The sequence below is a fragment of the Neltuma alba genome, unplaced genomic scaffold (genome assembly GCF_004799145.2).
Source record: "Neltuma alba isolate B1F8T4 unplaced genomic scaffold, ASM479914v2 tig00001391_pilon, whole genome shotgun sequence".
NCBI lineage: Eukaryota > Viridiplantae > Streptophyta > Magnoliopsida > Fabales > Fabaceae > Neltuma > Neltuma alba.
In genome coordinates, this window is record NW_021632442.1 from 102212 (window position 1) to 130039 (window position 27828).

The window sequence follows — 27828 nt, forward strand, 5'->3', positions numbered from 1 at the left end:
ATTGATTATTGTTTTTTTCTTACCAGTTGTGAATTGATTATTCAAAACTTATAATCAGAAGGAGCATTATTATTTTACGAGGGAATCTTTAATAATTATCACCGAAGTTTGCACTTTCCATAATTGTATGAACCATGGCACAGCCTGGAGAGTGGAGAGTGAATGAACAAGAGACAGAAGGATTATTTTCCTTATTCCTTTTGTTTTCTTTAATTAAAGGATATTCCCACTTGCATATCCACATGGAATCCACCCTCGAGATTCGTAACCAACCTTTGATTCCACCTTCTTGGGCTCGTCTTGTCTTGTTGACTTTTACGCGGCCACCATTGTTACTTGCGGTTTTGTCTGAATTCTGGGTCCGCTCTCTTCATTTTCATTCACAGTTTTCTTCTCCGCTTAAATACTTGAATCTCCTTATACACACTCAGTATCTGTAAGATTCTGAAACCTTTTTCATTTTTTCCGGGCAAGTTGGAGTCTTGGAGATTTTCTCGCCGTGATTGGGATGTGGGATCCATTTTGGTTCATTGTGTGGTTAACGTTAATTTGTGGAAAACTCAGTTATGAATCATGATTTTGTTTCTGTTTCAGCGGATTCATTTCTATCTCGGGGTTGGAATTTTTCTATTTTAGTTCTGCATGTTGGTCGAATTTCGAGCCCAATATATACTTGTGAATTTGCTGTTGGGGATCCTATGAGGCACAATTCTGTTCTAGTAAAACTTGTAATTATTTTGCTATTTTGCTGAAGTGAGGCTTATTCATGTTGCGTTAAGGATTTCTCTGGTTTTTTCTCAGCTTGATAACTTCAACATCTGAGAGGAAAATTTGAAACTTGAAGCAATGTATTTAGTTGAGAGCAAGGGAGGTGCCATAGTGTGTATGCTTTTGGCCCTTCTCTTCTTGGGGACATGGCCTGCTGTTATGACTCTTCTAGAGAGAAGAGGTCGTCTTCCTCAGCATACTTACCTTGATTACTCCATCACCAATCTCTTGGCTGCTGTTATCATTGCTTTCACGTTCGGTCAGATAGGTCAGAGTTCGCACAATGAACCGAATTTCTTAGATCAACTTGCACAGGTTTGTGTCCATTGGATATTGTATAACAAAAGTTTGATTGGGAAAGTAACTTTATAATCCTACATAGAAACATAATTGCTGTCATATTGATGCTATTAAGATGAGTTTCTCATAAATGTCTACTGAGTTTAATATGAATAATCTTTAAAACTATTGGGTTAGAAAGCAACTTTTTCATCCTTGAACTTTATCTGAAGTTCACCATCATTGATTACAACTGGTTTGTGAATCTGCTAAGGGATTTGATACAGGATAACTGGCCATCTGTTTTGTTTGCAATGGGAGGTGGTATTGTACTGAGCCTTGGAAATCTGTCCACACAATATGCCTGGGCTTTCGTCGGTTTATCAGTTGTAGAAGTGATCACATCGAGCATAACAGTTGTTATAGGTATCTCACTTTGATAAGCTCTTCAAAAGAAAAACAATGAGAAACAGAAAGAAGAAAGTAAAATGAAATGCACAAACATGTCTCTTAAGAATTAGAGGCTTAGTGGGCTCTGAAGGTTATGACATAGACAAAACTGTACTTTTTGTCCTTTCAATATTAGTAACAATGGGCAGTTTGCCATGACACTAAATTTTGCCATGCTGTCTTTATTCCGATTTTAACAGGAACAACTTTGAATTACTTTTTGGATGACAAAATCAATAAGGCTGAGATTCTTTTTCCTGGAGTTGGTTGCTTTCTGATTGCCGTTTGTCTAGGATCTGCTGTTCATTCGTCTAACACTGCTGATAATAAAGCCAAGCTCAATAGTCTGTCAAGTGATCAAAAAGACGGAGCTATGTATGTGTTGTTGTTTGCAGTTTTAATTGGGATGTGACTTATGCCTCTCACTTGCTTAGAAGTACCTTTTTAAGTTTCTTTTCATCCTACACTTTTTCGTCCTTATAACTTCCTCTCTTGACAGGTAAAAGAACATATAAAGAAAAAGGGGAAAAAGTTCTATACTTTGCTTTAGGCTTTTTCTAGGGGAAATCATATGACGAAGTGCTTTAGCTGATTTTGAGAATACTGGTTGCAGACTTGCAGCATTTATCTTAATATGGGTTTAGTGGTTAGTAGGCAATTGTCATTCAGTATTGTTTGCCAAAGATATATTAATCATTGGAACACTTAATTCCAGCTCTTTTTTTTTTTTTTTGGCTAGAATTTTTCAGCTCTTTTAGTTGTGCTAAAATGTGTCTCTGTGTTGTTTTTTTTCTTGTTCTTAACTGCTGTTGCCATCATTGTCTCTGTGTTGTTTTTTTTTTTTTTTTCCGGTTAATTCTTAACTGATATTGGTAGTATTGTGCTGATGTTACCACAATTTGTCCTTCTACCAGGAATGTTGCTTCGTCATTGTCAGCAGCAACCGGAGGTAAGAAGCATTGGTGAAGCAAATTTATCAATTTTGTGGTTCCATTTATCTGACACATGCTAAATATTATTTATTATTATATACAGCCAAATTAAATGATATAGAGAAAGGAAGTGGTTCTACAAACAAAGTGAAAGCAGGAACTGCAGCTTTCCTTATAGAGCTTGAGAAAAGGAGATCAATCAAGGCAGGTGGCTACGTTTTGTTAAAAACAGCATCAGTTAACCTTTTTTCTTTATATAGTTACATCATAGAAGTCACATAGCATCTCAAATCAAGCTTAAAGTCTCATTCATTATTTTTACATTCATGGTTGTATTTTGTAAGATGTCACTCATATCTGTAACTTTCATCCTCCAGGTTTTAGGGAAGAGCACTATGGTTGGATTGGCTATAACATTCTTTGCTGGAGTTTGCTTCTCTTTGTTCTCACCGGCTTTCAACTTGGCAACAAATGATCAGTGGCACACTTTGAAGAAAGGGGTTTCCCATTTAAGTGTTTACACTGCCTTCTTCTATTTTTCAGTTTCTTGTTTCGTGATTGCCATCGTTCTGAACATCACCTTCCTTTACTACCCTGTCTTGAACTTACCCAAGTCATCACTGAAGGCTTATCTAGGAGACTGGAATGGAAGAGGTTGGGCCTTCTTGGCTGGTCTCCTTTGTGGTTTTGGGAACGGTCTCCAGTTTATGGGAGGTCAAGCTGCAGGATATGCTGCAGCAGATGCTGTACAGGTATTATACTGTTTGTCACAGACCCACTTTTCTTTGAATCATGGGAAGAGATGAAGTGAAGAAGGTTATAGCAATAGAGGTGGGATTTGCCTATGTCAATATGAGACCTTGTTCGTTTCTTAAGAATAAAATGGAGTGAAAAAGGGAATGAAATGAAAAAAAGTGACTTTTTGGATGGGAAATAACTTTTATGTCCCTGGATAAAAAAATAAAAATAAAAATTATTAAATGGGGATAATATTGATTGATATGATAGAGATTGCATGCTTTGAATTTTATGCAAAGAATCTCATTTCATTTCTATCAAAGGAACCACATGTGAGCCTGGATCTTACCCTGATTTCTATCTTCCTTTTCATTCTGCCCAATCTTATCATATTTCCAGTGATACTTTAAACGGCAATTGAATATCTTGAAGCAGATCATACTCTTCAAAAATTAATATGCCAAGCCAATACATGATGGATCCTGATAAAAAGTGTGTTTGACATAAATGGTCAAGTACATAACTTAAAGATTACGTCCGTAACTTATAAAGCAGGCTTTTGCTTGCCTTACAACTCATATACCCTCACATAATGAATCTGTATGTTGTTGTTACAACAGGCACTTCCACTTGTGAGCACTTTCTGGGGCATTGTTCTGTTTGGGGAATATCGCAAATCATCGCGAAGAACGTATATACTGCTAGGTAGCATGTTGTTCATGTTTGTCGCTGCTGTTGGAGTACTCATGGCATCCTCAGGGCATCGTAAATGATTATTCAGGCAACATGTCATGCACACACACACACACACACACACACACATATTCATATCCACGAGTTTTTGCAAGGCTTCATTGTGGCAAGGGAGAAGCATCCACAACGATTGCTGGTGCTAATTACTAGAAGAAATTACATCCTACAAAGAAAAGCAAATTTTTCTCTTTCTTGTTCTTTCTTGACCAGAAATGGGAACAACAAAGTTGAGATCTGCTCATCTATACATAGCGCGACTGGAAGTTTCTAGTTGTAGTTGCAACATCAGGAATATTTTATTCAATGTTGATGTTTTATTCTCGTTTTGTTCGTTCTTTTTTTGGGTGCCCTTAGATAATGTTTTTGCTATTCCACGATCAGTGGCTTTCTTTGCAGACATAGTTGAGAAAGGAATTAGATTTATGTGAAATGGGGTAAGAAATAGTGATATATGAGTACAATGGAGGGAGGTAGTGGAGGAGAAAGAGACACGGATGAATTGATGACGATGAAGAATAAAATGATAGTGAAAGTAAACAAAATGGAAACTTGGAGCGGCGATCATGGAGAAGATGCTTTGATAGTGAGTTTTTAAGAGCAATGTGTGATATAATCCGCCGTGTAGTCTCAAAGCATTAGGTAAAACAGGGACTATGGATTAATGGAGAACAGGGATCAAAATTGATGAACTGTGTAAAAAAAGAAGGTTAAAAGATAAAAAAAGACGCTAGAAGGAGGGCTTGAACCTCCGACCTTGTGGTTAACAGCCACACGCTCTAACCAACTGAGCTATTCCAGCTTTGTTGCCGGTGTTCGTCAAAGTAAGTATATAAAGTAATTCCTTCGGAGTCGAGCCCACTAATTATTAAAAGCTTACTTTTTTAACTTTTTTTCCCTTTTTTTTTAAAACCCTTTTCCTTCTGTTTTTCCTGGCTCACAGTTAAAAGGGCTACACATTCACAGAGATAGCATCAGCAGAACTGTCCTATTTATGAAACATGGGCATTAAAATGGGGGTAAATTCGCTTGCAAGATCTAAAGTAGGGTGGTGTTTAGCATCTTCACTTTGAGAGTCATGTTATGAAAAAACAAAGTAACAACTAATGCTCAAGAGAAAAAGGGAGGAACAAAAGAATGAGCAACCACGCGGTATATAGATATCAATATATTAATATAATCTCTTCCACTAAGCTAATATCCAAAACGGTTTATCAATAACTTAAGACACAAATCGCTGTTCACAAGCCAATCTAATTAAAATAATATAAACCTTGAGCTTCTACCTAAGTGAGTTCATTTAATGCATACATGTGGTTTTGTGCATGGCTTCATATTCAAATTTCAAAACACATAATATCTTCCCGTCATAAATATTTTGCCCTGTGAAAAAAGTTCCTAACTAATGCTGTCAGAAAGAAAGATAGAAAGTCATAATATTTCCTACAAATGTTGGGCTTCCAAATAACTTTTTGATTTCCCTTTCAGGCTCCAGCGTCTTTGATGCTCCTTTATTCTTTTCCCCTTCCCTATGACCTTTTCCATCCTCCTCACACCGCAGATCCAAAATTCAAAATCTCTCTCCCAAGCATCGCAAGGTGATATAGAATTATAGATCTCCATCCTCTCCTTCTATCCTTCTCACCCGTTTCTCTTACTTTCTACTTTCGGTTTTTGGTTCCTTTGATTTAGGAAATACATAAACTCCCCTTTGCAATTCCATGGTTCCAAGCATTAGAGAGAAAGCATGGTCCCCATAATTCTTTTCAGTTTAACTGAATTCTTGATCTAAAATTTTAAGTATAAAATATTCAAGTCCCTTCTAAGCTTGGAAACCCACAAGAATATTGTATGACAAGAAGGAATCCCAACGTGAACTTTACTTGTTTCTCTAAGTAATGAAGTGGAGCTTGGTTATATCATGAAATAATCTCTAATTTCTTGTGAAAATATAAACCTTTAAAGATGTGTCCATATTATATGAAAACAAGTATTCTACATTGTATGTTATACTTATGACCCACCTTGGCACCTCTGTAAGGCTTAGCTGCAGAAAAGTAACTTGAACTTAATGTGCCTTTTCAACTGTTGTGGCTGGGTTCTGCAGTGTTTTGTTTGTTGTATATATATTATTTCACTTACACATAATGTTGATTCAGTAAGTGTAGCAACGTTTTTCAAAAATGGTACTAATGCCATTCTCGAATGTGAAGTAATTGAAACAACTATTACTACTTTGATAATCACGTGCTTCTTTTTGAATGAAATTGTATGAGATGTTGTTATTACTTGAGTCATGATCAATGATAGAGTTTTGTAGGATTCAATGTGAGATTCTGCTCATTTCTTCCATCGAGGAATCTAAACAAGTTATGGAGTGGCATTACTATAGCTTAGTGTTTCCATGATGTTGCTTAAAACATTTGACTTGTCCTAAGTGCTATATGAAAAAACAAAGTTAACACAAGCAAGGATAAACCTTAAATTCGGTGTCAAACCTTAAATAAAGTTTGCTAAAGTTGGAAAAGGAATTCTAAACCTTGAGCTTGAGGAAAACAATTTTTTTTAAGGACGGAGCTATTGCCTTTTTAAACAAATTTAGAAATGAAGTGACCTCACTCAGCTTTGGGGGCCAAAAAAAGAAAGGACCAATAGGATTAGGATGGGGCTTGGATGTTCAACTTCATATGATATTCACAAGGTATTATTTAGTCCCGGATTCCATCCTAAGATAGGCATCCGTTCTATAATAGAAAGCATGCTTGATAGTTGTGTGCATGGAATAAAAACACATTTTCATTGAAAAAATCTCTATATCTAGATCATGGGAAAGCAATGAATTTTAGAGGGAAGCTTGAAAAAATTTGGTTTGTAATTAAACAGAGTTGATATTTAATTTTTTGTAATTGCAAAAAAATAAATTGTAATTCTTATGAATATAATTTGTACCTTTATAGCGCACGATTTGTATTTTGGTGGGAGAAGCTTCCTGTTTCCATGAATAAGAAAAGGAATGACACTCATTCTTATCAACGGATCCCACAAAGCCATGTGGAGATACATGGAACAGTTCTCAGAAATAAGCTGCAACGTATTGTTGTGCATATTAGTATTTGTGTTGGCATTTTATACTCTTCACAAAACAGGTTCTTTCATGAAAATCACTCCATGCCATTGATTAGAACATATTTTGGGGAAAAAAAGAATAAAAACGTATGCAATAAATCAGACTCTTACCAATCGGTGGCTTTAATTGATAACTCCGGTATTGCTTTAAACTTTCACCACCCGCCGTTGTAACTCTAAACTTACTGGATCACTGGAATATGCTGTAGTTGGTGTATTGCACGGCGTAATGTTCAGGAACTGGACTGTTTGGTCTGAGTTGGCATATGCAGTATCTTTTTTCCGAAGATTCCCTCTTGCCAAATTACCCCATTGTATCTGTCTTGTCCTTAGGGAAAAAGACAAAGCCATCATTTGGATTTGGGCTGAACAAACAGGGGAAGTTTCGCCCCAGCGTCTCTCATCCTCCTCTGTTTCTCTCCATATCCACATTACTCTCTGCTTGTTCAGTCATATACTTTTTCAAACACCACCCAAAAAGAACCCAATTTTTTGGTGGGATAAGGGCGTAAGGGATTGCAGGAAGTAGAAGATGCTTGATATAGTTACCGCTTGAAGTGTAGGTGAAGTTTCTGGAACTGGAGTTTATATTTGCATCATGAAGATGATCGTTTTGACTTCTGTAAACCCAGATATTGACTACAAATGGTGTTGTGGTTTATACTAATTGATAAGAAATAATGACGAGAAAGCAAACTTCTGTTGCGTTTAGATTATATATGACTATTCAGATTTGAGGAGTCTTGTTTATTAGAAAAGTTTTGATGATGAGATATTCGAGGAATCGATTCCTTGTATGTTTTAGCGCATACCCAACACACACATCTTAACCATTATATATACATAATGATAGATAGATAGATAGAGAGGGGGAGAGAGAGAGAGAGAGAGAGAGAGAGAGACCCCAAAATATATATATATATAAACGGGTTTACTTACGTACCAGAATCCACCTTAACGTATTTATGAGCCACTTTGACTTGGAAAGCAAGTTGGTAGTTCACTTTAAGTTTGTTTTTCAGATAGTGGGTGGAATGGGAGAATCCATATGGTATTCACAAGGTATTATTTAGTCCCGTATATATATATTTAAACGGGTTTACTTACGTACCAAAATCCTCTTGGCGCTTCTTCTAGTTTGTTCAATGCATCATTATGCATTTTCACATGGAGATCAACCTTTGTCAAAAATTGCTGTTCATAAAGCTGCAATTTCCCTTCTTGACCCTGCTTTTACCAAAGCATCTCCAGCAGTTCTTGGATTAGAGGTAAGTTTCAGGAGTTTTAGAGGCAGTTCATTTTGTGCGTATTCTTGGCGATCGCCAACTTTTTGTCTATATTTCTGCGTGCCATTTCAAATACCATTTAATGCTGGTGCAAATTTATCATATTGTAGGGGCAAACTACAGAACGGGTAACCATCGAATATAGCTCTCCTATTCCATCAAATGATGATTGGGTTGGTGTATTTTCTCCTGCAAATTTTAGGTATACCAGGATCTGTCTAATTCTAAACTTCAGCCTGAATATTCCTTGTAATTATCTTAGCTTCTTCTTTTCTTCAGTGAAGGGTTTCCACTGATCATTATTGTTCTTTAACCTATAGTGCTTCAGCATGTCCAGAAGAAAATCGTAGGGTTTATCCACCACTACCGTGCTCTGCACCCATTAAGGTACACATAACATCTATTACTATTAATCATTTAGGGTTTGAGGAGTGGACAAAATAGAGACTTATCATGCCTACTACTTGTTCATGAATGCTTCGATACCTTGTTAAAGACAATTTCAACCTCAAAGTCTAAGCTATAAGGTGAAGAACCATGATTGGTTAATATCTCTGATAATCTTAAAAGATAGATCCTCCTTTTTGCAGTTCCAATATGCAAATTACTCCAATCCCCAGTATAAAATAAATGGGAAAGGATTTCTGAGGCTTCAGCTGATTAACCAGAGATCAGATTTTTCATTTGCAATATTTTCTGGTGGCTTCTCAAATGTAAGCTCATCCTCAGTTTAAATTTTCATTGACCAACCAGAGTTGTTGTTTCTGTTGCAAACCATAATCTGTAGACCAACTAATTCGAAGTAGACTTCTTTTTAGCTTGGCGTACATTTCTGAATAATGCCAGAATTTGTGTTATATGTTCAAATTGCAAGTGCATGTTATTTTTTGTACATAATGTAGTCGTAATGACTTTTCTTACACTCTTTCATTTTTTTCAAGAAGCTTTCTGATTTCTATATGGATCAATTGAATAACATCTCCCCTGCCTCAGGCCAATAAATTACAGGATTTATAAGTTTAGCAACTGTTGAACCAGTCACCAAATTAAACGTGTTATAAGTATCTTTTACTTTGAAGCAGCTTGATAGAAGCAAGATTACTAACAATGATAATATCATGATTCCAAAGGCTTTTAATTACTCAAGAATCAAAATTAACATTATCTCACTGATATATGGTAGATCATGAATGCAAAATGACATTTCTTTGTTCTGAGTGCTGCTTTGGAGCCAACCATTACGATTTACGCATTTATAGAATTTTGTTTCTGTCATATACTCGTTTAGACTTGTGAATTTTCTAGCCAACATTTGGATTGGATTCTTCAATTCTAGAAACTTGTTAACATTTTATGCCCAGTGAACATAATATAGCTAAATGGGTTATTGTTTCTATAAATTGCATTACAGCCAACTGTGTCTGATAAAGTGGCTTTTGTGAATCCAAATGCACCAGTTTATCCTCGGCTGGCACCAGGAAAGTCATGGGATGAGGTAAAAATCCATTTTACACTCATCATATACAAAGGATAAGTACACTACTCTATAAAATAGATATGAAGAAAGAAAGCATTCCATATCTTGCCTATTGTTGGTTTCAGTGAAATCATATCTTTTCCCATATATTCCATTCACTTTTTTTTTTTTTTTTTTTGGGGGGGGGGCATATTCTTCCTAAGGTTTCTATCAAATTGTAGTATAAACTTATTGTGCTTAAAAACCAGATTACTGTTACATGGACAAGCGGATATGGGACAAATGAAGCTGTGCCTTTCGTTCAGTGGGGTCCTAAGGGGGGGATCATATTCATTCACCTGCTGGGACACTGACTTTCACACGTGACAGCTTATGTTGTAAGGAAACTTTTTCCTTTCGACTTTCTTAGTTGAGGTTCTGCTCTAAGTGTATGACTCAAGATTTAAAGTTGACATTGTGACCATGCCATATGTTACAAAAATTGGAAGATCCTTACTTAAGGTAGAGAGGAATCAATTTTGTTTGCTGGAGAAGAAAATTTTGGCAACTTTATGTATTTTGGAAAACCTTCATTTTATGTTTTCCACTATTATAACCAAAGAAAACAAATTTGTTTAGGAATTTTCCAATGTCATTGCAGTTTGCAAATGCTTCAGGCTATGTGCAACAATGCCTTTCCTAACAAAAGTGCTCAAATTGAAGACAACTTAAACATCGCTAAAATGAGTTGCCCAGATTGAAAACAACCTGTTTTTTTTTTTTTATATCTTTAATTCTATATGTGGGAAAAGTACAAGTATTTAATTGAATATGTAGTTAATGGTCCATCAATCTTAAATTTTGAACACAAGCAAGGGATCAATAAGTATCATGCAAAGAATAATTATAGTTTTCAATTTTACCCTTGCATTATATGAGTATCTTGTGTGTTATGTTCTCATTAAAGGCCTACTCAAGTTATTTATTACACGATCTCATAATTGGGAGATTTTCTGATTAGTTGTACATCTTTGTATCTCCAAATTGACCCTGTCAAGAAGAAATTTACCTAAAGATTAAACTGTTAACACATGCTCAAGAAGAGCTTTTCATCTCTAAACACTTGCCTTCATCAAATGCCCTTAGGGATTGAAGCTTGTGCAAATCCCAGCCCTCTCTTACATTGCTGTGAACTTCATTTCAATGAAGGACCAATCCTGAGAATGCAGTGAGCCAAAAGCTTAAGCCTAGGTGCAAGCCTCGGAAGAGAAGGAAATGAGACATTCATTCTGTGCTTTATTTCTTTAATGTAGAAATTTTTTTTGTGTTGGCATGATAAATCTCCTTTGCTTGAACCCTTCATTTGAAAGTTCATCTAATTCCCTTTCTACAGGCTGCATACCCTATTATTAGCATCATCATTTTCCTCAAAAGCCTAGGTAAGGCACTATGAGAAGATATATCTGTTTATTTCTTAACGTGACAATGTAGGTTTTAATTGGGAATTAAGGTTTGTAATAGGATAAGGGGGGTAACTCGGTATTTAATTAGGGATTTGAATAAACCCTTTTGGGACCATGGTTATGTTAGCTCATAGTCCCCTATATTGCAATCCTTGATTATTATTAGAATATTGATTTTGATATTGAGTTTATATATATATATATATATATATATATATATGTTCCTTTTATTCCTCCTTTTTGTTCAGCATCGCTAGGTTGGTAGAAAATTCGTTCAAAAATGCTGCTTATCACATACTTACATTATCAATGCATGCCCAGGTGCACCAGCTAGAACAGTGGGATAGCGTGACCCTGGATTTATACACACTGTTTTTTGAGGGAACTATGGCCCAACAAAATGTATGCTTTTTTTTTTTTGATAACCCAACAAAATGTATGTTAATCTTACCTTATTATGGCTTAGTTTGTATGCAATAGCTAAATTTCTATCCCTTATTTGATAAAGTAATTTTAAACCCCAGTAGTTTTAATGTATAAATTATGACCCGTGATGGAAACCCGGGTTTCCAGCATTAGATAGTAAAACACAAAAAGAAAGACTTACAAAGTCTTTGAGGGGATAAAACCTATAATAAAACGCAAAAAGAAAGAATTACAAAGTCTTTCAGGGGATAGACCTCGCCCAAAAATTCTCCAATTTTCAGCCTATTTCACCCTCTGCTATCATCCCCTTCCCATTCCTCTTTTCTTAACAAACCTTTCCTAGATCTTTACCTAAACAGCATCCGTATGTTGCGCTTCTTTCCTAGATATTTTTTCCAAGCACATTCTTCCCTTCATAGCCCATATTTGCTTATCTTGTTCAGCCATTTCAAATGTTGCTATTCAGTAGTGCCAGTTCCAAGTTTTACCTAATTGCATATTAAAAAGTATAACTGTTAACCAGAAAAAAGGTGATGAACACGTGTTTTCTTCATTCTTCATCAACTCTGTGAGCCTTTGTTCTTTTATTGTGCACTCCTTTGAGTGCTTCCAATAGATGACACATTTAACAATTAACCCCACAGGAGGAAGCGGATGGTTCCAATGAATACAACAATTTCCAGCCTGGCTTACTTAACACTACCAAGCAGCTCATCCAAGATTTAGAGAAAATTGACATGGTATTCCATATTGGAGATATATGTTATGCAAATGGGTACCTTTCTCAGTGGGATCAATTCACAGCACAGGTGGAGCCAATTGCATCAGCAGTGCCTTACATGGTTGCGAGGATTTTTCCAACATACTCCCAATGAAGGTATCTTATTTTATTCAAAGGGTTATGCTGTGAAGTCATTGGTTTTACGTCCTTACAGTGGAAATCATGAGCGAGACTGGCCCGGGACAGGATCATTTTATCAGAACATGGACTCTGGTGGAGAATGTGGCGTGTTGGCACAGACTATGTTCTATGTTCCAGCTTCAAACAGAGCTAAGTTCTGCTATGTCAGTTGGTAGGTCCATTCAAGTTCAAGTAGATTAATCTCTCATGATGCCATTGGCAGTGCATTATGATCGTTGGCAAAAGAAAAATTCACTGAATAATGATTATAGTGAGTTTAACAAATCATAGGTCTTTTTTTTGTAGAATCAACTCCCAACAGGTACTTTACTAGGCAAAGTGTTTCTATGACAAAGATTTTTGAATGAAATTTTTGAAGTAAAAAATATGGATTCTCTTATGAATCAGTAAAACACGAACTCTTTGAAAATGTATTATAAGAAGCAAGAGAATGATAAAGAATAGGATTGAAGTAATAATAATATGAGTCAGGAGAGAAGTGAAACTTAATTTCAGGAGGTTTTGCCATGGACAAGAGACGCCTAGGATGACATATGCAAAAGTGATAGGAAATGTTTTTTTCTTTTAAGAAAAAAAGAGGTTTATTTTCCTGGGTAAAAGTAATAAGATTGTTGAACCATTGTTTCTTTCAACCCTTTATTTATTTATTTATTTTAAAAAAGAAGATTTACTAATGTTCTTGGGGATCAAGTTTTGGGCTAACTGTTGAACCAGTGTTTCTTTAAACGCCCAGTGAATTCTTAAAATAAAATGATGATTCGTGTGCCGTAAGAACTCAAGATTTTAAGTTTGGTTCATCCTTGACATGATGTTAGACTAAAACAATTGAGTTCCAATACCAGGTCTTACAAGTCTCTGCTTTTCAATTCCAGTGAGACTTCATGTGAAACGCCAGTTATAATTGACCCATCCTTAGGCTTCCCCCTTGGTTGTTTAAGCCTTTAGGTTGAACTTCTTTCTGTTTTTTTTTCCAGGTATTCAGTTGACTATGGGATGTTCCGCTTCTGTATCGCAGACACAGAGCACGATTTGAGAGAGGGAACAGAGCAGTACAAGTTCATAGAGCATTGTTTTGCATTAGTGGACAGACAGAAACAAGCTTGGCTTGTGTTCCCAGCACATAGAGTGCTTGGTTACTATTCTTGTATCTGTTATACAATGGAGGGATCATTTGGAGAGCCGATGGGAAAAGACAGCCTCCAAATGCTGTGGCAGAAGTACAAGGTGGACATTGCCATCTATGGCCATGTCCACAACTATGAGAGGACATGCCCCATTTACCAGGTAAGTTTTGCTCATCCTTGTGCACTTCAAAATACTAGTTGGCTAATTTGAGTATATTAAGAAAATTAGTTAAGTTAGTTATTAGTAATAAATAGGTGTTGTCTTCTTCAAAATACCTTTGCTAATCATGTGTATTGATTAGAATTACCATTTGATAGAATCTTTAATATATGCAACTACTGTAAAGACTACTTTAAGAGAAAAGAATAAATATGAGAAACAAAGTAGACTTGGGTCTTATATTTAGGACTAAATTAAAAGTCAAACTAACTCTTATATTAAGGACTGAACGTAGTATTCAATAAATTTACTCAGCAAAGGATTAGGGTACCATGTTTGGCAGGCATTTAGTATAACTTACATTTAATATAGTTATATATCTTGACCTGATTTGGCATGTCTTTTTTCAAACTAAATCTAATAAATATTATAAGAAAACAATTTTATAAATAACTATACTTTCTTAGTTTTTTAATTTAGTATTTATGCTGTTTTTTTTCTCTGTTAGGTCCTCTACAGGAGCTAATAGTACTAACAAAGCAAAGTTAAAAAATTTAATAGAGAGAGAAAAAGGTACAAGTACCAAATTAAGAATTAAAAAGAGTATAAATATTTGCAAAACAATTTTCCCTAAGTATTGTTAAAATTTTGGTAAATCTAAGGCTATAAAGTCTGATTGTGGGAATGGAAAAGGAACTTTAGGCTTGGGGAACATAGTTGCCAAAATCAAGCATTAAGTAGATGTGGCCATGTGGAGTTAAGCCAAATGTTAAGGCAGACTGTTATGTAATTATAATTCTCAATAAGAAAAGATTTAAATACGATTCAAATCATATTAGTAGGATTTATGTAGGATTTAATATATAAGTTACAAACATGACCAATAACTATGATAAATATTTCAGAAGTTGGTTCCAATAAATGTTCATCTTCCATTGGCCATATATTGGTCTACATTTAGATTCTCCATCATGCTCTTAGTCCATTTTTATTCCCCCAGTGAGAAAAAAAAATGTTGCCATATATTACCCTGACCTCCCTTGATATAATTATACTCATGACTCTTTAGTCATATACTTTAGACGGAAATAGCTTCTCAAGCACAATAGTTGGCTCATGAAGCTTTTGCCGTTCTAAAATAAATGCATTTCTTACTCATGCAAACCAAAACGTATTTCTTATTTGATAGAACATCAATTTAAATTTAAACATAAGTAGAGAAGGGTCAGTCAATTTTAAAAATTTAGGGAAGGAACGAGAAAATTTTGATGTGCTGAATTTAAAAAATTGGAAAAGTAAGATTTTAAAATTTTAATAAAAAAAGATGTAAAATAAAAAAAGTAATAAAAATTAATTAAAAACTTTTAATCCCACTTCTTTAAGTCTGTTTAGATTAGCGATTAAAAAATAATTTATTGTCAATGACTTTTAAAAAAGTTAAATTGGGTAAAAATTAAATTGGTTGATATAAATTGTATTTGGATTGGATTTTATAAAAATTAGTTTGTAAAAATTAGGTTGGATAAAAAATTGTTTGAATGATAATTGAATAAAAGAAAGTTTAGTTTATAAAATTATCAAAATAGGTATGAGTTTTACTAATGAGGGAAGGCGAGAGAGAAATTATATTTCTAACACAAATAATAATTATTTCAACAGTCATAAGCACGACGAAGCCAAAGAAAAAACTCCTCATACTGGCTTATGGAGATTCTGCGTTTCACTCTCCTTTCTGGCCATACGTCAGATAGCTCAACAGCTCAAACAAATAGGTCCAAATTTTTCAATCGGGCATATGGCCACAAATAAGCTACTTTTGGGCTTTTAAACACCCAACCAAACAGGTTCTTTATTTTTTAAATCAAGCTCATTAAAATCTCTTTTTTCTTCCCCATTTTCTTCATGCCCTTAAAGGAAGTAAGTGAATATGTGATACTCTACATTTTATGCATAGTTGACTCCTGCACATGTTGGAACCTTGACAATGTATGAAAGCAACATTTTACATGTCACTGATTACATGTTCCTCAGTCGAGTGCGAATTCTCTCATTCTCTTGCTAACGACCCACTTCTCATTAAATATTGCAATAGAATATCTGTACCAATGAAGAGAAACAACACTACAAGGGACCCTTAAATGGGACCATACATGTGGTTGCTGGTGGTGGTGGAGCAAGCCTTTCAACATTCACTACTCTCAAAACCAAATGGAGTATCTTTAAAGACTATGATTATGGGTTAGTAAAACTCACTGCATTTGACAGTTCAAATCTCTTGTCTGAGTACAAAAAGAGCAGGGATGGGAAAGTCTATGACTCCTTCAGCATATCAAGGGATTACAGAGACATCTTGGCCTGCACAAAGGATAGTTGCCAAAGTACAACTCTAGCAACTTGAATGGGGTGAGATGGCTAAAAGTTTCAATTCATACATGCCGTGTTCCAACTTGTTAAAGCTGTGGGTAGATTTTCTTCCATCAACACCAGATAGATGAGTCTGGTGTAATCTGTCCTGTCCTATCTTTCATCATGGAGTTCTGTGACCGACTCGGTTTTACTAGATATACAATCCAGTATAGTGTTTACTATTTACAGCAGGTTACAATTTATGCTGGAAGCACTTTCTTGTTCCTAAAATAGAATAGGAAGGAGAAGTATACGAATGCACAGCCAATTCCAGTAACTACCAAAACCCAGTGAAATCCAGAGGGATGGTCAAATACAGTGGTTTCAAAATTCATTCCAAAAACTGCTGTGACAGCAGCAAATACTGTGGCTAGCAATGTAGCTGCTGTTAGAAGCAACTCAAATTGTATTAGGCGGTTCTGAATATTGCCCTGTCATATATATTGAGTGTGAATTTTATTTGGTAGATAATTTATATTGTGAAAGAGAAAAGGAATAGATAGCAGAATGCTAAACTTGTCAATCACGGCTTACCAATTTTATATTGATAAAATCTTCAGTGTCGTCAATATATTCTTTGAGCTGCATCACCAACAAAAGAAAAATATTTTCAGCATCTACACAAAGCACGCTACATAATAAATTATGCATCTCATGGACAGATTATTTTTGCATCAACCATGACGTGCAGGGGAAAAAAATTCAGTAGCAAAATTCAGAGGCCACAAGAACAAAGATAGTCACACAAGCAACTTTCTTACCCAACAGCTGATTGGTCAAAGTCAATCCTTATAAGTACATTATTTATTAGAAAAACTATAAAATCCAGCATAAAGATACTGTAATTTTACGATATGGGCAAACTTAAGAACTACAAGAAACTCAGATATATCTTACCGACAATAAATTATTAAGAGTGTTATCAATGACAATAAAGTACGCTTCAAGCAGCATTTCAAGTGGTCCAATCTTTTCCTCATTATCAGATGAACCAGCTAAGCTGCCATATTTACTTGAATTTCCAATGTTGCTGAAAGCCCTTTGCAACACCTCAGCGCCACTCAAGGTCCGCTCTGGTGAAGCAGGAGCTGATTTTGAAATCACTGTTCCAGATCCTGATAAATGCGTCTGAAGGAAAAGATCACTTAAAGGGTATGTATCCAATCGTCTCTTCTTCTCAGTCAGGCACATCTCAGCCATGTCCCCATCATCATCCATTAGATGCTCTATTTCATCACGAACCTATGAATCAAACACAGATTACTAGTTGCAGGCAATAGAAGAAAATATCACATTCAAGGGCAAGAAAATTATCCTTATAAACCTTTTGGACTCGTTGAGTCAATGCAAGGAGGTGGCCTTTAAATCTCCGAACGCGTTCTAGATTAAGAGTACTGACGGATGAGGTTAGCTCATCTAGTACAGGATACATTTCCATTTCTAGTTCCTTCACCTATAAAATCCAGAGCCTTCTTAACGTGAGAAGATGTAGATGAAATCGTCACTTAACTAAAGCTGGTAACTGATAACACTTATATGCTAAATTCAAGTCAAAGAAACTCAAGTTATACCCAGTGAGGCCATAGATTCACTTGGTAAAACGGGGTAAGCTCAGTGGTAAAGATTGAGACAGTGGTGCAGTGATAGTAGTCAACAAGACTAGCAATAGCAACCGGGGGAACATTACAGGGATCATGTATGACTGCCCCTTCTTGCCAGTACAGTGTTATGCACCTCATAACAGGCAAGGACAGAAAACAAAGCATAGATCTTGAATAAAGCAAAAGGAACAAGAACGACAGAAGAGAGCATTCAATATTAGGTTTTCTGGGTCATCTAGAATTTTCAGGAAATGGATATTCATAGGACAGTTAATAAAATCCTGCCAATAAATATTTTACCATGCATGATATAGACCATAGTCACAAAACCACAAGACTACCAGGCCTATCAACTCTGCTGCTATTTTTATATAAAAAGTAAACACGTAGAAATTATTCATCAAGTCTATATCCTGGGTGTCCCTTCAATAATTAGAGGTACAGGTCAATTCACCTGGGCATCCAAAGATGAGCATGTCAACTCCAGAGCCAGCTCCAGTGCCCTGAGTTCAAATGGCAGATCATCTGTATCAAAAAGGCAACACGATAAGCAATTTCATGCACTTGCTACCTCCACCAAAGCCATTATCATAGGTGGTTTGTTGGAAACATATTGTCTTTAGGCAAGAAATCAAATTTTCCAGTATCATTTTACTTCTATCCCTGATAATACCAAAACAGATATGACCACAGGATAACTCTATTAATCTCGAGTTCTATTGTTTTTCCCACCAGTCCGCCTCATCCAAATGTCAATATTTGGCAGCAGAAAGAACTACATCCTTACCAGATTTTTCTTTTTGAAGCCGATTGCATAATTCTGACTTGTACTGGCCAACACTTCCATCCAAGGAATTCATTAGAAAAACCTCATCAGCAGTTATAATACATCGGATTTGTTCAAGGCTGACTACAATAGCCTTCTCCCGTCCTAATATGGTAGATGGATAAATGAACATAGGATCCAATAGTCGGAGATCTCTGGAAGGCAATGAGCAACATCTCATAATAGTAGCTTTGTCAAGTGTCACAGTCTTCGAATTTCCATCCTGATAAATTTTTATCCAAGAACGACTTCCATGACCTCTTTTCTTCAGTCCTCTTACATTAGACCCATGATTCACATGCCCAATGACGTCAGATCTTGCACCACCATCATGAGATGAGGTAGATTCAGATTGACGGGATGGATAAGCCCGGCCTCGTGTTTCTTCCATTGGAGTTTCCTTTCACAACTACTTGCGCTGCTGATCTGATGTGTGTTCGGCTATGGCAGTGCCCATTTTTAGTCAGTACAAAGTTAGCAACACAAAATGATTTTTACCCAAAACTACCAGTTGATATGACCCATCTCTTGTGCATTTCTCAGTGACCCCTAAGATCGAAATATAGGATTGAAACAATAAGCTAATTAGTTCAAGGAATTATATTAAAATATTAAAATAACTACCAAATGTAAGAAACAAAGAACCATAATCTTTTTAACCCCCGCTGAAATGAGGAAAGAGGGGGTAGGGCTTTGCTTTTACTAGCTGGTGAATAATCTAAGGAAACATTTCACTGTTTATCTAGTCAATCCATTTTCTCGAAAACGGTAGAGGAAGGGGGAAGGGGTGCATCGAGAGTGGAGGAAGAAATAAGCAAGACTCAGTCTTAACGATCAGAGTTACCTCATCCATTTCTTTTGAGTTGTTACAAAGTTAACAATGGCTGCGATTATGGGAAAGCAGACAAAAACATTAATCCTATCGTCTACAAGGAACCCGTATTTGATTTCATGAGCATCAACTAACCGTCAATGTTCTATACCTAGACTGACAATCAGCTTAAGGACAAGTCAGACGAAGGAAGTAAGTTCGATTCTCAGTGGTTGCAGGAAACCTCCGACACCCAACAAATCCTAAATTTCACAATTTCGATACCCAGTTGCTCTGATTGATTGCTTCAGACAAGAATTATATGCTTTCATAACGTCGATGAAGGAAGCAGAGCAAAAGACAGAACGCCGTCAAAAAAAAAAAAAAGAGCACCAGTGAAGCAGCGAGAAATCAAAGAAACCCCAGAGGAAAGTTTAAAGAGGAAACATAACTTACAAAATAGTCACTGATATTAATAAACACTCAACAAGTACTAATGGATTACCTTACAAAATGGAACTTCGAAACGGAATTGCCTTGACGATAATAAAAACAAACTTGATAATTAGTATCTGGCAGCGCACAAAAGCTCACAGTGTACCTCTCAGTTTGGATGCTTTGAAATTATGGTGTGCGAAATGCGAATCGGCTCCACTGCGCGCGTGCCGTGCGTGAGGAAGCGAGCCTCAAGGAGACAGACCCCATGTCATTTTTTTTATGGGTGGAAAGACAGATTTATCAATGTTAGGACAAAAATGTCCATCAACGTTTGAAAACAAAGTAAAAACGTCATTTTCGTTAACTCTGAAAGATGACAGCAACTTTTTGGAAAAATTACAAAAAAAAAACCTTGAAATTACAAAAACACAGATAGAAACTCTTGACAACTTCACTTTCAGTTTTGACAACTTCATAACGTATTATTATTGTCAAAAGCTATAGTGAAGTTGTCAATGATCCCTATCTGTGTTTTTTGCAATTCCAAAATCTTTTTTTACAATTTCTCCTAACTTTTTTATTTATTTATTTAAAGTCCCATATCGTGTCAACGTAATTTGTCCTCCAGTAAAAACATGCCACTTCACTTTCAGCTCGATTTTGAATTTTGAAGAGCAAAACCAGCTCTCTTCATGTTCCTCCCCAATCAGCCATACCCTCCAAGAGCCTCCCCTCCTCGCTGCTGCCATTCGTCTCCTCAACACGCTCGCTCTCTACTTCTCCATCTCCGCCATGGCCGAAAAAGTTCACTAGGGCTGATCTCTCGAAGGCGTTCTAATCCCATTCCACCATGGCCGAAAAGTTGAGTATTTTTCTATTATGACATGTATGCACCAGCATAAGCATTTTTCAGTTAATATATTCTCCTTAAACAGTCCGTGTTGAAGCAGTTAATGGCGTGGACATTTTTGCTCCGTTTTTTAAAAATTTATATGCATTTTTGTTCCCTATATATTATTATAGTGCCTGGTTTTTTTTTAATATTATAATAAGTAAATTTGTCTATTTCTTTCCTTTTTTAAAATGACTTCTATGACATTTTTCTCAAACAATTTTTTTGTTGTATCAAAATATTTAGGTGAATTGCGTTTCTAGATCATTTTAGGTTCCCAAAGTGCCTACAGAAACAATATACAAATTGCCTATTAACAAGATCCTTATATTAGTAATGGGACTTGAATTTATGATTTTATGAGTTATGAAAATAACTCTTATTGGCTTTTTTAAACGGTTTGGTGGTCATAAGCATTCGCCGGGATATATGGGCTTCCAAGAACAATCCAACCGTGACTTGTCATCTAGTCTCTAGTCCTCGGGTCCAATTTATTCACTTCTATCATTTTTTGAAATTCAATAACTTTGTAATTACTCCTCTAGTCAATAGGACAGGAGACAAAAAAAAATGATCTTAATTATAAAGTAGGGAAAAAAAATTTTCATATGAATAATTTTAAGAAAAATCATAACAAAAGACAGCTGAAATAGAAAAATTTTAAATAGGGACCTGCTACAATATTACTTTGGGTTTTGACAATAAAAGTATAGTTTTGATAACAATTTTTGTAAACGAGTCCATATCTATAATTTTTCAATTTTGATGGTCTTTTTTGTGATTTTTTTCATAATTTTATTCTTCATTTATTATTATATTGACTTTATTTTCATGTAGTATAACATATATTAATGAAATAAAGTTAAAATGTTGTAAATTTTAAATGAAGATTAATGCAGTTTAAGTTTTTTTTTTTGTCAATGTAAAACATATTGAAAGTGACTTATAAATAAGATCAAAGGAGTGTATTCTTGTTTAATATATTTCATCTAATTCGTCACAATGAAAAATGGTAATTAACTCATTAAATACGTTTTAAAATTGAAAATTTTTGTGACTTTACCTACATTGAATGAAACTGCAAAGGAAAGAGAGAGAAACATAAAGAGTTGCATTTAAACACTAATTACAGATACAAAATTAACAAATAAATATTAATTAATTATTCTTCAAATATAATGACTTATATTTTGGACCAAACTATTTTTTATAACTTATAATGTATTATGGATTAGAGGAAAAATAAAGTTAATAGTCAACACAATAATAAATAAATAATAAAATGGCATATTCATTGAAATAGGACGAGAGGCATATAAAAAACATTTATATCATTAAACTACAAGTATTTTTGGCTACTAGAAACCAACCCCATCCAATCAAGACAAGGGTTTAATGTGACTAAATTGAAATTAACCAATCATAGTTAAAATAATAATATAATTAATTAAAATACATAAAATATTTAAAGGGTTAGGTGCATCTAGTGTCCTGAAATATTTTTTAGAGTGTATTTAACACCCTGAAATATTTTGTGATATATCCAACACCCTGAAATATTTTTTAGGTACATCCAGAACCCTGAAATATTTTTTTTTGTCTTGGTGCTAAATGCACCAAAAAATATTTTTGAATGTTGGACGCATCTTTAAAAGTTACTTTAAGGTGCTAAATGCAGCAAAAAATAATTCACTGTGCTATGCACTTAAAAAATTATTTTAAGATGCTGGATACATTACAAAATACTTTATAGTAGTGGTTGTACTCGAGAAAATATTTTAGAATACTGATTGCATCTTAACCCATAGTTTAAATATAATCACAAAAAGGTTAATATGTAAAAGAAAAGTTAATCCATAAAAAATTGCTGAAAAGAAAACCCATTAAAATATTTATTGCAAAGGTCCTTAAAATTTGTTTTTGTACCCAAGTTATTAAGGAGAAGCAACTCATTTTCAGCTGCTCAGCAGTGCGCAAATTGTCTTTCATTTTGAACATTTTTGGACATAGTTGAGAAAAGATTTCACGCAACTAAAAAAATTGCATCCACTGATGGGAGCTGTATACATCTTCTTTTATAGGCAAAGTGGAAGATATTCACACATAGATGAAGATATAGAGCACAAATCTGAGAGAGAATTACATCCTCTGCAAATAAGTTACAATAAACCCATATGTAAATAGGCATATGACCAATGCTTACTTGCATATAACATTTAATTTAAATTATATGTAATAAGTCATATACAAATCCATAATATGTAATTAGTCATATTCAAATGAGCATCAATTATACTACGTTCGATTCTAATTATAAAAGTTAGTTGACTAATTTGAGAAGATTAAGAAAATAAATTAAGTTATTTTGTAATAAATAGATGTTGTTTTTCCTAAAATATCCTTGCTAATCAAGTATATTGGTTAGAATTATCATTATTAGAAAGACTATCTTGAAAAAAAATACATAAATATGAGCAACAAAGTGGATTAGGGTTTTATATTTAGAACCAAAATAAAAATTAAACTAGGACTTATATTAAAAATGGGAGGTAGTATATATTTAGCATTCGTCACATGTAATTAACATCTTCAGGATAATGTAATTTTTTTTACTATCATACTTGCTGACACTTAAGGCCCCACACATTTACATTTATTACAAGTCCTATTCCCTAATTAATTTGTCAAATAGTGATATTTAACCAATTTTTCCAAATTAGAAGACATTTATTGTGAAGTATTATATTTTAAAATAATAAGGTATATTTGAATTTTCAAATATAATTAATAACATTTTTTAAAATTACTCGAGTTTTAAAAATTGAGCATCAGACCTTTCATATTTCTTATATGAGACGCTACATTATATGAGGATAATACAAAAAATATTTAATGATATCAATTAAATTATTAAGAATGTAAATTAGTTAAAAATGACTTATAATTTTAAACAGGGCGTATATACATGGGCTCTTCCTCTAGTTTTTTTATTATAAAGTGTTTTGAATATTGTTTACGTATATTAAAAAATATATAATTACATACACTTTTTAAAAGACTTGTTAATAAAATTAGAGATAAAAATGTTTAAAATTAAAAACCATTAAAACATTGCTTTACCTCTTATGTCATTAGAAAAAAGGTTCTAAAATACCCCTCGTAATAATAAAAAAGAAAAATTAATCAAATTTTATTTCAGTGCAAAATTTTATTTCAATGTTCCTTAATCCTGATAGTTTTGACTCAGTTGAGATTCAATTATGTTTAATCATTTAAAATATTAATTCCTTAACAATTTTATTTTTAAAATATAAGAATCAATATTTTAATATAAAAATTGAGTTACAATCTTTAGATCGAGTTTCCAATCAAGTAAGGGCAGGCCATTGATTTTCTCTGATAAAATAGAAATGAGTGTACAAATTGTTTTTGGGGGGGGGGGGGAGCGCGTGTTCCTTCGACTGTTCGACGACACCCACGCCCCGATCGAAGACGGACCGAGTGGGTTTGTCGTGGATATGGCGCCAAACGCAGAAGCCGTTACTCAGAGAACTGAATCAGAAACTCCGATGATTCCGCGGGGCTTTTCCTCGTCAAATCCTCCACATGGTCTTAAGTTCCGAGCTGGCGTTGCTATGTTAGCCCAATTTTCCACAACCAATTTCGTTACGAGGGTGAAATGCAGCCAACAAAGGAAAGTATGCAGACAGCTTCGAACATATCTTCAGCAGAAATTTAGTTTCTCAATCGATCTTGATCCGATTCGTCAATCTCCCACGAATCTCCGTAACCAATAGGGAGGTGTTTTATCCGGTACGTTTTGGGTTTTGAAGTTACGGGGTTATTGCTGTCCAAATTTTTAATGCATGTTGAATTTCGACACTTCAACTTTGTTTTCCAATTTATTTGGGGAAATGTGTTGCGAATTGTAGATCGAATTGGTATAAGGAGACTGCTGATTGGCCGGTGCCGCTTCCGGCTAATGAAATTTTGCGGCTTGACGTGCTCAGTAAGTTACTCTGACATATTTATGGGTCCCTTTGCTTTTATGATTGTTGCTTCTTACAACTGGGAGAGAAAATAAGGGAAATGTATTTGAAATTGAACGAAGTTGCGTTAGAGAAGAAATGAAATATAAGCGGTGGAACAACCGTCCACCCGATGGGATTTTACGTTCCTCCATTGAAATGTTTGCAATGGGATACTGGGATGCCGTAAACGATTTGTGTGCGAAGCCCTGATATTTCCTGAATTTTTTTATTTTTTTTTTGAGGTTGCTTTCGATTGGATGAAGAATTGTTGTTTGCATAGTTTTTTGTTGAGACTGAACCTATTTCTTTTGCTTTTCTTTCATTTTCTTTTATTGTTTTTCATAAAATGATCCTTTACCCTAACTTGGAAATTTCAGTTGTCTATTTCATTTTTCCTCACACTAATGTGACCTAAAAGGTGAGAATAAGGTCAGCAAATTTCACTTATTGAGGACTTGGAACATGACCAGTAGTAATTTATGCATTCATGCACTCATGCAGGAGTTATCAAAGGGCAAGAAAGTGATCAGTAATGCTTACGGAGACATTTAATGTGAACACAAATGACAAGCATGTAAAAGGATCTTCAGAAACTCCCCATGGAAAAGGATCTGGTAATCTTTCTGATTTAAATTACGAGGCATGTGATGGGCGTGAGAGCAGTGTGGATTCAGAAGAGTTAATTGGTGTTGAGGTTGGAGGTGAAAGAGAAAACCCAGGAATATCAAGAAGTGTTAACAATGATTACTCAAAAACTGATACCAACGGCACTAAAACCAAATTGGTTGCAGATGAAACCTCAAGTTCTTCCTTTTCGTTGGAAATATCATCAAATGATTTCTTCCAAGCTAGAAAAGTTAACTTTGGCAAATCTTCGGCATCAGAATCTGAATCAAAAGGTGTACAGATAGATGCATCTCATGTGACCTCCAAAAGCATTGGAGGTGACAGAGGTAACCCAGAAATATCAAGAAATGATAACAATGGTTACTTGATAATAGATACCGACGGCACTAAAAGCATATTGTTTCCTGATGGAAAATCAAGTTCCTCCTCCTCATCAGAATCAGCATCAAATGATTCCTTACAAGCTAGAAAAGTTAACTTGGTCAAATCGTCAGCATCTGAATCTGCTTTGAAAGATGAAGATAGTGGTGTCTCTCATGGGAGGTCTAAAAGCACTGGAGGTGAAAGAACAAACTTTGAAATATCAAGAAGTGGCAACAATGATTACTTAAAAACAGATCCCAATGACGCTAAAAGCATATTGGTTCCAGATGAAGCATCGAGTTTTTCCTCTTCATCAGAATCATCATCAAATGATTTCTTCCAAACTAGAAAAAGTAGCTTTGCTGAATCTTCAGCATCTAAATTTGCATCAAAAGATGAAGAAAGTGATGTCTCTCGTCAGAGCTCTATCAATTCTGAACCTGACAAGGACTTCACAGTTCGTGCATCAACATCTCCAAGTTACAATTTGAACCGTAGTCATGTGAGCATGTCCCCAACTATTGCCCCCCCTGTCCAAGTGATGGATCGATCATCAGGACATGATTCCTACAGGATTCCATCTTCAGTTTTTGCAATCAATACAAATCCTATGGATTGGACCAATGATTCTGATGAGTCATTGTTTAGCATTCAACTAGGGAACCATAGTCTTGCCAGAGATCATTTGTTTACAGCCCCTGAATTGCGCAAGTCTGTTGAAGTGACTAAATCTGGTGAGTTGAATATGTTTAGCCCACAGCCTTCGGTTCTAATAGAGGACATAGACACCTGCAGAAAGAGCGTTGATATAGAGGGCTCACAAACAACTGAAATGTCAGATGAAGATTTCGAGTTAGAAAGAAGCCTTGATAAAAACAAAAACAAGATAAAGAATTCACATCCAGCCATAAGTTACAACTCCCATGGCAATGGAATCGGAGCGCAGTCCTCTGCTCTACCAATGTGAGCCTATTTCATTTTTCATTTACATTATATTTCACTTCCACAAAATATGTTATAAACACGTAATGCACGTTCCTGTAGTTGTGATTTGCACTAATTGATGGAAACTTGTATACCTTTATTATCCTGCAACAGTATAAAGAGTAGATAGAACCTAAATGTCAATTTTGTCACTATGTTTCTATGTTGAGCATCTGTTCCCATACCACAAAATGTGCATGCATTACTGTATGTCTATAATCTAAGAACAAGAACCTCTTCAGCCGAAACAGAACAAGAACCTCTGTGCATTGCAAAGAAAAAAAGCAGGAAGAACCATTATGCTGCTGTTTCATTTCTAGTTAGGAATTCTGCCGCTTTAAGTTGCCAAGTTGCTGCCTTTCATGGCCTAGCTGTTCCTGCCTGAAATGTAGTTTGGCGCTCTGCTGTTGTTGGCATGCTTCTCCTGTGTATGTTTCTTTTGGTCCACCCTATGAGACATTTTTAACATCAAATTCAAAGCCTTTATAGCACTTCGCTTTTCTCTCTTCTCTATTTCATTTTGTTCAACGTATTTTGGAATTTTATCTCCTTTTGGTCAATATTATGCCCTTGTTATCTGATTTGATCCCTGTACATACTTTATAGGGTGTAATTGTCCTTCGATTCTCAAGGAAGTCCTTTTGTTTAGTTTCACCTCAATCTATTTAAGCTCATTGATTTAACTTGTTTGAAATTGTTTCAGTTTATCAGAAGTGAAATATCATAGTTCTGTGAAGACAGATAGTCCTCAAGTGACTTCAGATTCAACTTCAAATTGTTGCAATTTGTGCCAGTGCTTCTCTTGGCTTTGTTGTACTCGTTGTTGTTCACATACTGATAGTCCTCGTCAGCTATCTTATGATAAAGCCTCTGAAAAGACTTCCAGCTCAACTTCAAGTTGTTGCAGTTGCTTCAAATGTTGCTCTTGGTCTTGCTGTTCATGGGGCAAATGTTCGAGTTTACTGACAT

At 35.1% G+C, this 27828-nt stretch overlaps 2 protein-coding genes, 1 non-coding gene and 1 pseudogene across 4 annotated transcripts; 2 read left to right on the plus strand and 2 right to left on the minus strand.

Moving 5' to 3' along the window:
- The first annotated feature begins 278 nt into the window (after positions 1 to 278).
- Positions 279 to 4255, plus strand: LOC114756313 (ureide permease 1). The gene is made up of 8 exons (XM_028945256.1): positions 279 to 436; positions 802 to 1083; positions 1335 to 1473; positions 1698 to 1872; positions 2412 to 2446; positions 2533 to 2633; positions 2807 to 3181; positions 3788 to 4255. Exons 2-8 carry the CDS (start codon positions 847 to 849, stop codon positions 3938 to 3940), a joined length of 1215 nt encoding a protein of 404 aa, XP_028801089.1. The 5' UTR covers positions 279 to 436; positions 802 to 846; the 3' UTR covers positions 3941 to 4255.
- Positions 4256 to 4645: 390 nt separating this feature from the next.
- On the minus strand, positions 4646 to 4719 carry TRNAN-GUU (transfer RNA asparagine (anticodon GUU)). The gene has a single exon. It is a non-coding gene; the product is annotated as a tRNA-Asn (tRNA).
- A 2804-nt stretch (positions 4720 to 7523) lies between these two features.
- Positions 7524 to 16309, plus strand: LOC114756414 (probable inactive purple acid phosphatase 1; annotated as a pseudogene).
- A 13-nt stretch (positions 16310 to 16322) lies between these two features.
- Positions 16323 to 20182, minus strand: LOC114756420 (magnesium transporter MRS2-5). 2 transcript variants are annotated; one of them, XM_028945362.1, is made up of 7 exons: positions 20030 to 20182; positions 18675 to 19262; positions 18342 to 18412; positions 17611 to 17739; positions 17184 to 17528; positions 16821 to 16868; positions 16323 to 16717 (listed from the first exon to the last, which is right to left on the minus strand). In XM_028945362.1, exons 2-7 carry the CDS (start codon positions 19102 to 19104, stop codon positions 16487 to 16489), a joined length of 1254 nt encoding a protein of 417 aa, XP_028801195.1. In that variant the 5' UTR covers positions 19105 to 19262; positions 20030 to 20182; the 3' UTR covers positions 16323 to 16486. The 2 variants fall into 2 exon arrangements, with proteins under 2 accessions (XP_028801195.1, XP_028801204.1); XM_028945371.1 differs by lacking the exon at positions 20030 to 20182 and having other exon boundaries at positions 18675 to 19800.
- Positions 20183 to 27828: the final 7646 nt, after the last annotated feature.